Raw genomic sequence first — 14,942 nt, 5'->3', positions numbered from 1 at the left:
TCCAATTTGATGTGTGTGTATATGTCAAAAATACATTTCCTAATACACCCACACCTGTTTTGGGTGTAGTGTACCTGATCTTATCACTTCATCTCTCAATGTGGACACACAACACACCGTATCTCTAAGCAACATTTTCTTTCTGAAAAAAGAAAGACAGACACCCAACATTATCTTCTCCAAAATATCCATCAATGGGAAAACCATTCCTGCAGAGGTTGGTGGGAACGGCGCGTGAACACGGGCTTCCGCACCGCCACACCCTTGGCACCGTATCAGAATCCCAGAGCCGACCTCCAGTAGGTAATAATGGGTGATCTTCCCGGAACGGAGCAGGATTTTTCCCAGGGTGTTTTCCCCTGGGTGTGGTTGCGTTGGGATTAGGGGATGAGCTCCGATGAAGATCAGTGTTTGTCGTACTCTTCTCTCAGATCCCTCCGAAGATTATATCCATAATCATACTGGATAAGAGATGAAGAAGAATGAGATGGTGAAGAATGATTGTTATGTTTATTCACTTCCTTACTCAATCTCCTTCATCTCTGCCGGGACATCAGAGCCTTTTCTCAATGGTTAGAAACACGTCCTCTCCTCTGTCCTCCACTCGCTTCATCCTCAAAAAGCATTGGAGGAGAATATGTAAGGGGAGGGACCCTAGATCTTCTCCTCCAATGTGTTTTTCAGGAGGACGCGAGTGGAGGACGGAGGAGAGGACGCGAAGAGACGTGTTCCTAACCATTGAGAAAAGGCGAAGGCTAAGTAGCTCCCTACATTTGTTCCATCTCTTGAACAAAGTAGCCACAGCAAGGCTAGAACCAGTAACCCTGTGGTCAGACTGGAAGTGCACCTATTGTGCTATCAACATCTAGACCGCCTGGTTGAGGCAGTGGTACACCTCCACCAACCATCCATCATTTTGAATGGTGAAATAATTCCACGGGTGTTTTCAACATTATTCTTTGTTATGATAACCTCCCATTATCAACAACAACATAAACTAAATTGAAGGCATTTTGAGCATATGGAGACTAAATCCCTAACTTAATCTGAAAAGGTGTGTGAGCTCCTCAGGCTTTAGCTCTGCAGGCTAATACAGTCCTAGTGGAACATAGACAAACCAGATTTGACACCGAATGGTCACATCACATTACAGAAAAACTATTAAAGGGTTGCTTGGATTTCAAACAGTAAGCCAAATCTATTTTTTGGCAAAACTTCTATTCCTGGCTCACTGGCTCTACTATAAATATCATTCCTCTCTTTCTATCTTCAGAAGCAGGAAACTTTCCACATCTGCATCGGTGTGTTTATGTAGGCGTGGGTGTGTCTCTGCCGTGTGTGTGTGTGTGTGTGTGTGTGTGAGAGAGTGTGTGTGTGTGTGTGTTTAAATAAGTACCGTGACTTTGTAACATTAAAGAACCTGGTAGTCGGAGGTTAGCAGTCAGCCAGAAAATTGCCTGTAACTTCTCTCTCCCGTGACTACCCAGGCCACTGGAAAGTTAATGAAAATAAGAATTGTTTATTTTCATGAGATTAAATATGCGTTATTTGGCTACACACGTAGCTCACAAAATCAACATGTGTGACTGAAAGAGGCAGTATGGTTATACAGTACATCACTGTATTCCAAAATAAAATAAATAAAACAATTAAAACAATAATGCTAGTTACAAAACTTGTTTTGGTCGACATGACCTTCACCAGACAGAGAAACACACGTACTTACTGGAGTTCAAACACACTCTACAATCAGTCTTAAATGTACTTAACGAGTACACGCTTAGTCAAATATATGCCATAACATAGTTTCAAAAAGCTGTTTTAAAGGAAGTTTTTAAAGGGTGAGTGTGTTTGCATATTTTAAAATGGGTTTGGTGTGTCTTAGCTAAAACTAAATTACGAAATACCATAGATTTAAGATGCTACCGCTTAAGCAACCACATTTAGTGTGCAATAAAGGTGTGTTAAAATGTAAAATGTACAGATAGACTCAATTATATTTTCCTAAATATAGCTTTTTAAATACTTTTTAAGTTATAAGCATTTCAATTGGCATAGGTGGTGTTATTATTTGAAAATGACTTAAAATGGGGATATTTCATTCTATTATAGAAAGGCAGTGTTTACACACACATTGCTGTGCATTACAATGGTTATCTATATCTTATTTACGGAGGTAAACAGCGTGGCGGCGGAGTTTGTGTTTACATTCGTGATGCGTGGTGCCGGGACGCTGTGGTAGTATGCAGACACTGTTCACCACTGGCGGAGTTTATGATCATAAAGTGCCGTCCTTTCTATCTGCCGAGGGAGTTTACTGCGGTCTTGCTAGCCGCAGTATACATCCCTCCAACCTCCAGCAACAGTGACAGAAATGCGGCACTTTGTGAACTGTACCAGGCCATCAGTGAACAACAGACAGCACACCCAGATGGATTTACCATCCTCGCTGGAGATTTTAATCATGCTGACCTTAAGACTGTCCTACCAAAACTCCATCAGCATGTCAATTTCCCAACAAGAGGGGAAAACACCTTGGACTTGGTCTACACTTCTCACAAAGGAGCATACAAGGCCTCCCCCCTCCCCCACATCGGACTCTCTGATCACATCACTGTCATGCTAATGCCAGCATATAGGCCCAGAGTGAAAGTCGGAAAACCGGTCCGGAAAGAGATAACTGTGTGGCCGGAGGGGTCCAGGTCTGCTCTCAAGGACTGTCTTGCAACAACAGACTGGGACATGTTCAAGCAAGCAGCCACACAGAACAACCATACGGACAATGAGGAGCTCACAGACACTGTCCTCTCCTACATCCGTAAGTGCTCTGATGATGTGACCCACAAAAAGACCATCATCACTCGGGCTAACCAGAAGCCATGGCTGACAGGGGCAGTCCATCGGCTGCTGAGGGCCAGAGACAAAGCCTTCAGAGCCGGGGATGAAAATGGCCTAAGAACAGCGAGAGCCAGCCTGTCCCGTGGCATCAGGAAAGCAAAACGGGACTACACCAACAAGATTACCTGCCACTTCAAGGACAGCAGAGACACGCGGAGTCTGTGGCAGGGCATTCAGACCATAACGGACTACAAGCCCGCGCCACAGACCTGCGACAACAACATCTCTCTGCTCAACAACCTCAACAGCTTCTTTGCACGGTTTGAAGCAACAAACACAACAAGCCCACAGAAAACCCCACCCCCCCCCCACGATCAGGTCCTGTGCCTGTCTGCAGCCAGTGTGAAGAGGACACTCTCTACCATCAACCCCCGCAAAGCAACAGGCCCAGACAACATCCCAGGCCGTGTGCTGAGGGACTGCGCAGAGGAGCTTAAGGATGTCTTCACGGACATCTTTAACACTTCTTTGCGTCAAGCTGCTGTCCCATCACATTTCAAGACCTCCATCATCATACCTGTGCCAAAGAAATCCGCTCCATCCTGCTTCAATGACTATCGCCCTGTAGCACTGACCCCCATCATCATGAAGTGCTTTGAACGGCTAGTCATGTCTCACATTAAGTCCATCCTCCCCCCCACCCTGGACCCCTTTCAGTTTGCATACCGAGCAAAACGTTCCACAGAGGACGCAATCTGCTCTGCTCTCCACCCAGCCCTCACCCACCTGGAAAAAGCAGACTCATATGTGAGAATGCTTTTCATAGACTTTAGCTCAGCATTTAACACCATAATCCCGCAACAACTGATCTGTAAACTGGACCAGCTGGGGCTCAACACCTCCCTCTGCAACTGGCTGCTGGACTTCCTCAGCGAGAGACCACAAGCAGTACGAGTCGGCAACAACACCTCGAGCAGCATCACACTCAGCACAGGGGCCCCCCAAGGCTGTGTGCTCAGTCCCCTGCTCTTCACCCTGCTGACTCACGACTGCACATCAACCCACAGCACCAATCACATGGTGAAGTTTGCGGACGACACAACTCTGGTGGGTCTCATCTCCAAGAACGACGAGACCCACTATAGAAAGGAGGTCAACCTTCTGACCACGTGGTGCAGAGACAACAACCTCCTGCTGAATGTCAGCAAAACGAAGGAGATTGTGGTCGACTTCCGGAGAGGGCACACCGAACACCCACCACTGACCATCGATGGTGCTGCTGTGGAGAGAGTGAGCAGCACCAAATTCCTGGGGGTGCACATCAGTGAGGACCTCTCCTGGACCACCAACACCGCATCACTGGCGAAGACAGCCCAGCGGCGCCTCTACTTCCTCCGCAAGCTGAAGCGAGCGAAAGCTCCCACACCTATCCTGACAACATTCTACCGAGGCACCATTGAAAGCATCCTGTCCAGCTGCATCACTGTGTGGGGCGGTAGCTGCACCGAACACAGTAGGAAAGCACTGCAACGCATTGTGAACACAGCTGCTAAGATCATTGGTGCCCCACTCCCTTCCCTGCAAGAGACTTACTCCACCCGCCTCACCCGCAAAGCTACCTCGATTGTGAGCGACGCAAGCCACCCCGCACACAGTCTGTTCAGCCTCCTGCCTTCTGGAAGAAGGTATAGGAGCCTCCGTGCCCACACCACCAGACTCACGAAAAGCTTCATACCCCAAGCTGTCAGGAAGCTAAATTCTCTCCCCTCACTTCCCCCAGCCACATCCTCCAAGCTGTCAAGAAGCTGAAACCACCACCCCCCCTCCCAACCCTTCAGCCCCCCCCCCCCGCCCCAAAAAACACTACGGACTCTGGACAATCCACTATTCTATTGCTACAATGCACTATTGCACTATTATTATTTTTTTATTATTTTTTTTATATACAGAATACACAGTATTTGGCTGCTACTTACTGTCTTTACTGACTGCTCTTTTTGCACTGTTTAAATTATTTTTATTGAATGTTTTACTTTTAGTATGTGTTATCTGTTGTGCCTGGGCACTTTATCTGTCTCACCGTGGGAGAGTGAGAAACGTCCTCTCGATTCCTTTGTATGTCTTGACATGTGAAGAATTGACAATAAAGCCACTTTGACTTTGACTTTGATTTAGGAAAAACAACAGTTATAAACACTATACATGCCACTTTGAACCTATTGTAAGTAAGATGGCTGACCTGTGTTGCTACCAATTATGATGTCATACCCCTCTACCATTCTATCTCTATGTTGATCCCTACATCATACGTGACCTCACAAAGACGTGATTTTTTTTATACTTAATCTGATATCAATGATTATCATCACCCATTATCCATAAATAATAATAATATCATCTTATCTAATAAGCAGTCCGGCCAATTGTATTCAAATCTCCCCAGACAGACCAAAACACAAGTGATGTCGGCCACGGGGGAAGTATCGTGGTCACAAACATGAGGAAATCAGGAAAAGAAATGTGGTCAGGTCCGTCATCGTGCCTTCCTGTCCTGCCCAAGACTCCAACCATCTCTCCTCTCCTTCAACGATACACTCTGTTCATTATTTTTTGCCATACTGTAGTTCAATAGAACAAGCAACAATCACAGGACAAAGAGAAACATTGAAACAGCTACAGCTGCCATTGTATCTGTCTCCCTTTCCCTCTCCCTCTCTCTCTCTGTGAAATGTTAGCTGTTATCAGATTGTCCCTTTGTGGAAACAATCTGGTCCCCTAGTCTCTCTGGTTTAGACCAGAGCTCCAGACTGACCAGATATAACTCAGTGGAACCTAAACAGATTTAACATGGATCTTCCTATCTTTGTCTGCTCCAGATACAGTGGATTAGTGTGTTGTACACACAGACACACACACAGATAGGCAGAGAGATAGGCATCTCTGTATGCAACTGTTGTGTGAGAGAGAGAGAGGAGAGAGTGACAGAGATACAGATACAGAGTGAAAGAGGAGAGAGTGGAGTGAGCCATGTTATCCTAGGAGAGAGGAGATGTCTTGTCAGAGTCGAGTCATTCAGACAGACAGTGGTTTGAGAGAGAGAGAGAGAGAGAGAGAGAGAGAGAGGGAACTTAGAGAAATACTGGCAGACTGTGTGTGTATGCACGTGTGTGTGTGTTGGATGGGATCTGAGGGATGTTTAACCTTTCACCTTTCCCCTCTGACCCCGTTTACGAGCCATGGAGTGACGGTGTCACACACACACACACACACGGCCAACATACTGATGAACTACATCTCTGTTACCTGACACAGCCATACATAGACTCCTTCAGACTGTGTGTGCGCAAGCCCCTACAGACAGATAAACATTTGATTCATGTGTTGTACTCTTCAATCATTTATGACTGACAGTTTTGTCATTCCCTAAACACAACTGATAGGTTTTTCCAACAGCGAATAGGAGTTTGAGAGCCAGACGTTTTATACTTACTGTACAATTAATATGTTACAAAGCACAATAAGACAAGGTCTATGTCTATGTGTGTGCAGTCTGGGCTTAATCCCACTGTGAACTCAGGGAACTTAGGCTGAGTGGACCAAAGGGAGTCATAAAACACACTCTCTCTCTCTCTCTCTCACACACACACACACACACACACACACACACACACACACACACACAGAGTGCGTGAGAGTATGAGTGTGTGTTTATCTAGGAGGAGACAGTTCTCTGTAAGTGTCAGAGACCCAGATGTGGATTCTGCATTAAAGTATAACAATGTCGCCATCTACTGTCAGTCAACATTAGAGAGAGAGAGAGAGAGAGAGAGAGACGTGCGCACACACCCTCGCACACAAACAAACAGCACACCACATCCCGCCTCAATCAGTTAAAGTAGCTTTAATTCCTTTTTAAAACATTGACTCCAGGCTCAATGATATTACCACAGTTTAGACATGTACATTATCATCTTAGTAAATCGCCGGAAAAATAAAAACAACCATAAAAAACAGAAGTCTACAGTACTGCTTTATCAAAACAATGCGATGCAAGACCGATTCACTCACCATTAGAAAGAAAACAAAAACGGTGCTCTTGCCAGTATTATCATCCTACAAAAAGAGCTAGCTATCGTTTTTTTTTTTAAAGATTTATTTTTAAAAGACAGAGAAAAATAAAAAATAATGTGTGATATGAAGAGAGTTGTAAGAGTGTAAAAACATTAAGAAAGGCCATTGGTTGTTATTTTCCAACAGTTTTTTTCTTTTTTTGCCCCCCTCCCCCCCCATCGTGCAAACGCTTTAAAGTAGGTAGCGTCGTCATGGTGACGTGATGGACAGAGGATTTAAATGAGTAAAATCACCCCAGTACGATTGTCTCGCTGTAACGAGAAAGTGGTTGTTCGTTCACAGTAAAATCATAAACACACACCGAGTGGATGTTGGTTGAACGTTAGGGCTCCCTTTCCCTGGGCAATTCCTCTATTCAATAATACATCACCCAGAATGTGAATGGTAGCCAGCGTCAAATTACAGGAGTGAGGGTGTATGGGTACTGTAGTTCTATGTGTGTGAGTGAAAGTACACAGGACAATGTATAGGTATATGGGCGGGGTTAAGGGAGCTGGGGCTATACCAAGTGTGTTTATGTGAATGCTTGTGCGTGTGTTTATGTGAATGCGTGCGTGCGTGCGTGTGTGTGTGTGTATATGTATATGTTAAGAGTGTGAGTGATGGAGGTTAGTTAATATTAAGGACCAAGCCCTTACTTGTTGGTAATCACACACAGACCATCGTACATACAGCACACAGAGAAATACGGATACTTCACTAGCCATCAGACACCAGAGTGATGAAGAGAGATTCACAGCTAGATTATTATACACTTTACAGCACAGAGTCCAAAGAGGAAGAGAACCACTGGCAGTGTCCCCACACAACACACAGTTTACATCAATATGTGTGTGAATATACTGTCTGTGTGAATATACTGTCTGTGTGTGTGTGTGTGTGTGTGTGTGTGTGTGTGTGTGTGTGTGTGTGTGTTCCCCTTTCTGTTTCCCCATAGTTACCTTGAAGTACGAGAGCATTTGTGCTTCTGAGAAGACGAAAAACAACTTCCTGGTTGAAAAAGGTTGTGAACTTTGAACCATGACCCATTGACTTCTCCCTTGGTTTAGTCGCAGTCTGAGGTCATTACAACAAAAACAAAGGAGCATTATTTGAACAAAGAATAAAAACACTGTAAAATAAGGGATAAAAAGGTACATACTGTAGTTGGTCAAAGTACCCAATCCCAATGCCTCATTAACACATTGTATTTTAAAAACAATAAAGAAAACATTTCCCCCCCCTAAGTTTTTCTCCTCATCCATCTCCAGATTATTTTTTCCCTTTTTGAGATGTACAGAGGAATTTAAGAAGGAATCATCGCAGGTACGAGAGTTGGGGCATCCCTCATTATTCCGAGTTATTTGGCACAGGTGAGCGCTCCCATGTCCCTTCATCTCATCCCACATTTGGGAACGCCGATCAGAATCTGGTCCGAAAAGCTCGGAATTCCACAGCATTCCATTGGATCCCTGGCTCATATTTACATGTGTGCGCACACAAAAACACACACAGACAGGAACACACTCGAGAGCTCACGATTCAAGTTATACAGTAAGTCATAGCTAGACAACATTATTTTTCAAGACAGGTTATATGATACACACCACCGGTGTAGTGGCTAATTTCTATCTACAGAGTCTTTGACAGATTGAGAGATCTTTAAAACATGGCTTTCTGATTCAGTGGCTTGTTAGTTCGATGGATAGGTTGGGTCAAATCAGGAGTTCTTCAACTGAGTTGGCGTTTGTTCCAGCCCAGCTCTAACTCAACCAATCTTTAAGACCTTGATTAGTTGAATCAGGTTGTGTAAGTTCTAGGCTGGAACTAAAGCCTGCACACCCTGTTGCTCTCAATGGCCAGACTTGAGGAACACTGATTCGAACAGAGGCGACCTTAACTCAACCTAGAATGAGACAAAGAAGAATCGGGCAGTGAATGTATCTATAGATCTTTCTGGAAGTAGCGTAAATCTGCACCGGGAGCCCAATGGAACTTCTCCCAGTGAACGGAACTGAATGACACCGTTGAAACCGTTGGCTCCCATGTGTACTTCCTGATCTCTATGATGACATCATCACATGTCTACGCCTTCTTTATCTCATTGTAGGCCTTGACGACCGGAGTCACAGAGACAGGCAGAGACAGAAGCGTAAACACAAAAGGTACAGCAGTGTGTGTAGCCTACAGTATGAATACAGCATCAGTCCAGAGATACTACACATTAAAGACACCACCATATCACCAGGAATGGTTCCGGTCTTTTCCTCCAGATTCTAGAACGAAACACACACGTTCACTATTTACAGTTCTGTACAGGATGAGTTTGTGTGTGTGTGTGGTTGGGTAGTTTCCTCACATCGGAGATTTGGGTGAAAGGGCTGTGTACTGAGGAAGTGGAGTTGAAGAGGAGGGATCCGGTTTTAGCAGAGGAAGGGAAGAGCGGAAATGAACGATGAAGGTTTCAACTCTCGCTAAATAAGAAATTCAACAACGTGTGACATTTTGACGGTGAAACACATCTCCGCTCAGTTGGGAGGAGAGTTGAGGGGGGGTGGGTGTGGGAGGGTGGCACACAGGGCAATAATAGCACCACACGGGGTGAAGGCCAAGGGGTAGGGTGGGGGTTGGATGGAGGTGAGGGTGGGGTTGGATGGAGGTAAGGGTGGGGGTGGGGAGGGGGAGTTACAAGGCCAGTTCTGGGTAGGTTGTTGTTGTTCTCGAGTCTGTTGGCCAGGTCGATTTTTTTTTTTTAAAGAGTGCTGATGTGCTGGATAGGTTGGTCGGTTGGGTTCAGCTTTTTAAACCGTTGTTTCCTGGTGCATTGAATTGGGTCTGAGGAAGTTTGTTGTGAAGTCGGTTAGGAGTCTAACCGGTTGAGGAGTCTGGTCTTGGTCTGTAGTGGACTGAGAGGTTGGTTTAAGTAGTTCCTGGTCTTTAGTGGGCTGAACTGTTGGTTCAAGTGGTTCTGGTCTCTAGTGGACTGAGGACTGGGGTCGGGCCATGGGGTGAGGCCGGCTGGCTGGGTCCAGTTGGTCGTTGGGAACGGAACGTCGGTTCTGGTCGGGGCGACTAGTGGCCAGATATTTGGCTCTCATACTCGAGGTGTACTGTAGATGTAGAGAGAGAGAAAGAGAGGAGAGAGAAGAAAGAGGAGCGGGTAGAAGCAGAGTATATGGGAGGAAGAGACAGAGAGATAGGTAGGCGTAAAAGAAAAGGAAGGGCGGAACAAAACAAAAAAGAAAACAACTGTCTTTGCCGTTGATACCTGCCTGACTAGCATTCTTCTGGAGTTACGGGGAAGTGAGTAGGGTAGAGTATGTAGACTAGTGTACTTAAAAGGAGTGAGTAGGAAAGGGTATGTGAACTATGCTGCTTACAAGTGCTCAGAGAAATAGAGAGAGATAGAGAGAAAGGGTAGAAGGACAGGGAGGTTGATACAGAATATAGTGTGACATCATGACACAGGCGACGCACACACAGGTATAACACTTTACAAGTCATTTGGACAGCCTGAGGTAGATTAAAAACAACAACAATTGCTATGACGACTGATTAGGAATTATCCTACCATGTTATTGGGAGACATTAGAAGACCTCAATTACGGTTGAAACCAAGATCCACTGGTCAATGACTGTAGTTAGTGCTCTAATTCTGATGTAGAAGGTTAGCCTGTTATTAGTTAGTGGGTCTTAGTCAAAAGCTACTGTTGGGTTTCTGGTTTATGCATCTCTATTGTGGAAACTGATGCGTGGTGAGTATTCTGGCACAAAATGGCCGCCCATGCATCACCCGGGTGGTTGCTACAGTTACACATTGGTGGTGGGTGGATGAGGTGACTTGCAGCAAGTACCCCTGTGGATAATGTGAAGCACTACAGTGTGGTTAAGTTATGAGAGGGGGCACAGATACAGGGGACACATGCACCTAAAGAACGCACACAGACACACTATGGTGACGGGGGGAGGTGGGGGGGGGGGGGGTGGGGGAGAACTATAGGAGCTTGGGCTGTGGTTTCCCACGGGACACTTATCAGGGACAGACATGGACAGGGACTTCCAACGCCAGGTCACACAATGAAAAACTCGGGACAATCAGCGTGTCCACAAGCTTAGCAGGAACGACGTGAAACGACGTTCAATCGATAACTCGGTCAACGTTCAATGTGGCGGTCCACAGCACTACAGCCCAACTGTTAAAGCATTAACAAGATGCCAAACGGCAACACATCCCAAGAGAGGGAATGTTGCAATATGCCAAATCCCAGTTCTACCCGATGATGCTAGAATGTCTTCTTAGAGAGGGACATTTATTTGTCTCGGATTTGCACGGGTCTGCCATGCGATGGAGATTCTAGAACGTTTCCTTGGTCAGGTGCGCTTGTGCAAACTCCCAGACAGACGCCGTTCTCCAACAACAAAACAAGATGAAGCCAAGTTTCGCTCCAACACAGGTTTTCACAGCTACAGCACCCCAGATGGGACAAAAAGCCTTCAGCTGGACACCTGTTCCTCCACATACCTACAATTTGTGGGCACATGCTCAGACTAACCAGAGTTTACATCAGAATTAGAGAAGGTCCAAATGGAGGGATATGAATCAAACTGCATGTGAAAATGCACGATACTGTCGTTTGCAGCACTGAAAGATGAACTCTTTGTTTTGTTTTGTTCTTGTCTAATAACTTTATGAGAATGCAAAACTGTAAAAGATTGTTTCGAATCCAGGCTGCCAAAATGACCTTCTGCAAAGTTGTTTCACTCGATGGTGAGCAGAGTGTACACTTGCAGTAGGGCAAAGAGGGGGGAGAGTGTGTACTAGAAAGTGTGCACTTACAGAGGGTGGAGGGGACTCCCTGCCAATCAAGGGGGTGTTCTCACACCGGGGGTTCTGAAAGTTTGCGTTCTGGCTCCTGCGTCACAAACGAGAGGTTACTGCGGTCACTCTGCCCTCAAAGCACGGTCATAGTGAGGTTACACTACGGTGAGCCCTACATACGAACTCTGTTCAACCTTATATACCTACGCCTTCACCTTATATAAATACCTACACCATTTAGCTGGTCCTGAAGCTCTAAATGGGGAATCTACATTCTATACTTTCATTTTGCTGGTAATTTGCTTGAGGTGGCAAATCTATATTGCTATTGAATTTGTAGTAGAGATGTGTCTACAGAGTTTATTGAATGAATACTTAATTGTCAGCACTTGAACTATGATATATTATCTCACATATTTACTTAATCTGTGCGCCCAATGTGACTGTATATACTCTGTCATGTGTTAATGAAGGGTAAGCCTTCTAAGCAAGGACATTAAACCATGCAAATATGTGTATCGTATGGTCATACCATTGTATAAAAACAATATGTCCATCATGCTTAGAATGGTCTTTAAAATGACAATTTTCATTAGAATGAAATAAAGACACTCGTTATCGGGTGTGAATGTCCACAATTGTGTCGTATGATCCAACAGTTTAAATCCATGCGGATGAATGATTGAATGACACCTGAATTGAATAGCCTAACTTAGGCAACACTTTACATTACATGGACCTTATTGCAGTGTAACTACTTACCGCTGTTAAGAAAAGAGCAGAAGTAGAACTAATTTTTATATGGTAGTTACTCTGTTATAAGCCCTGTATAATGTATCGGATGATGTACTGTATCCTAATGATTATGGTCTATCATGTAGTAACATTGTTCTGTCTGGATCCATGCAGAGACTAAGCTAATTTGTACACATCCCTTACAAATATCAGCAGGCAATGTATCAGGAATGGACGTGAAGTGGCTAGGAGGCCAGCTCACATGTTCTCGATGAGATATAGCAGGCAATCTTGCTTCAAGATGCTAATTGTGAGGTAGAGCAGGCAGTGTTTGTCTCGAGCCTAAATGTAAGGGCAGTCGTGTATGCTCACACTGACATAATGTATAGCAGGCAGTGTCGTTTGCGTGAGGCTAGTGGACTAACTCACCTGTACTCTTTAATGTTTAGCGGTAGCATGGCTAACTCACGTATCCTCTGTGAGGTCAAGCAGGCAACAGCTTTGCCAGGTCAGCAAGGTAACGAACATGTGCCAGCTAGCTATAATGTATAGCAGGCAATGGCAGTCGCAATGGCTAACTGTCATAGCAGGCAGTGTGTTTGTTTCCGCTAGCTGTGGAGGCTAACTCACATGTATTCGGTGAGGGAGGTATCGCTGACTGTGTGTGCCAACGCATGCTGGCTATAATGTAAGAGAATGCTAGCTCTAATGGCAGTCACGTGGCTAACTGTCATAGCAGGCAGGATATCATTTCTGCTAGCACCTAGCGGTCGATGCTTACATGTAGTCAGTGACGAGGGCATTGCTGACAGTGTGCACCCTGGCGGGAAGGCTCTCTCATGCTAGCTACTATGTATGGCAGGCACGTGGCTAACTGTCAAAGCAGGCAGTGTTATTTCTACTGGCAGCTAGCGGCTAGCGGTGGGTGCTAACTCACATGTACTCAGTGACGGGGGCATTGCTGACAGTGTGCGCCGTGGCAGGGATGCTAGCTTCACTGCCGTAGGAGCTGCCACAGCTGTAGAGGCTAGGCATGTGAACGCGGTACAGGTTATCGTGCGGCCCCCGCAAGCCGTGGGCGCCAGACTCCTCCTCTCCATCCTCCTCCTCCGTCCTTCATTGGCCAGGGCCGGGGGTGAGGGTGGGGCAGGGGGTGAGGGAAGGGGGCAGGGGGGATGGGGATGGGGATTGGGGGGGGGGGTGGGGGGGGTCCGAGAGAGACAGCAAGAGTGAAAACAGGTGGCGCTAGAGGGGTGGGGGCAAACTCAAACTCACAGAGCCCCTAAAGGACTCTTGGGGGAATTCAGAAGCCCCCCACCACCCCCCTAATCCTTTGTGCTCATACTGTGTGATAAAGAGAATATGTCAGACATGGCATTCCCCCACAAAAGCCACCTTAGCCATGACACCCCCCCCCTTCCTTTAGCACAGAAGATCACAGAACGTCAAGGTCAGGTGCAGATTTGGCTGTTTCCCCAATAACCCCATGGGTACAGAAAAAGAGCATGCATGCAGTTTTCGATCATCATCATTATCATCAGTTGCAGCTTTGCCCGAGCAGCAGTAATGTATAGCAAGAAAAAGTAGCGAAGCATACAGCAGCTCTTGTTCAATAAGAATCGATTCGCTTGAACTGCAGGCAATTAATTGACTCCATTTGAAACTGTCTGATTCATGCATCTTAACTCCGAGTGCCACATGGAAAAGTAACAAAAAATATAAAATTTAGATATGTTTTTTAAAGAAAGTCAGAAAAAAAACAGATTGGGTAAAAATGGCCGCAATTGGTTAACCATTTTCTAACATAAAAATGATTCAAAATGCAGAACGATCGGTAAAGAAAACAAATGAAATAATCAAATAGGACGTGTGCTGATTTGGAAGTCAGTGAATAGCTAGTATTTTTCATACTATTCAGATCGCTACAAAAAAACAAAAGCAAATAATTTAAAGTCTGCTTCTTTTTCTTTCTTTTTTTTTTACATTTATGAAGGAATTCAGTCTTGCCAAATACCCCATTAATGTGTACTCAATAATGCTAATGCTAATCTGTGGCTTAGTGAACAGACCCATCATCTCTGTTAGTAAATTCTCTGGGTTCATTGATTACATTCCTGATGACAATCAGATGACGTGAATTTAAAACGGTGATAATTCACTTATCCCATTAATATGAATAATGGATATATTGGCCCACTATTACTTCTCCTCCCATTTGTAGCCAAGGACTGAGACTGTATGACCATCACAGTTCGCCTCTGAAAGGGCCGTCCATCTACAGAGTATTTCAGGAAAAGCATGCTTATGACCCATATAAGGTTATGTTGTGCAGAGGCAAGCATGCGCTGAGATAAACAAAGAAAAGTTACTTCTGCTATCGACCAGCAGAGGGCAGTGTGCCTTTTTCATTGGGTCATGTACCCAGTTGGACAAGCTCGCC

The 14,942-nt window shown here is 45.2% G+C and overlaps 1 protein-coding gene across 1 annotated transcript in view; it reads right to left on the bottom strand.

The window, feature by feature from the left end:
- Window positions 1-6,723: 6,723 nt before the first annotated feature.
- Window positions 6,724-14,942, bottom strand: part of ttyh3b (tweety family member 3b) — a 30,987-nt gene continuing 22,768 nt past the window's right edge. Inside the window, exons 13-15 of the mRNA XM_083693989.1 lie at window positions 13,440-13,616; window positions 11,786-11,861; window positions 6,724-10,058 (exon numbers count right to left, since the gene is read on the bottom strand). Coding sequence (XP_083550115.1) covers window positions 9,924-10,058; window positions 11,786-11,861; window positions 13,440-13,616 — 388 coding nt within the window. The 3' untranslated portion in view covers window positions 6,724-9,923. The remainder of the gene's footprint in view (window positions 10,059-11,785; window positions 11,862-13,439; window positions 13,617-14,942) is intronic.

Source organism: Argentina silus (assembly GCF_951799395.1).
Source record: "Argentina silus genome assembly, chromosome: 22".
Lineage (NCBI taxonomy): Eukaryota > Metazoa > Chordata > Actinopteri > Argentiniformes > Argentinidae > Argentina > Argentina silus.
The sequence above is the reverse complement of the archived record's forward strand: the minus strand, read 5'-3'. Positions and strand labels throughout refer to the sequence as shown.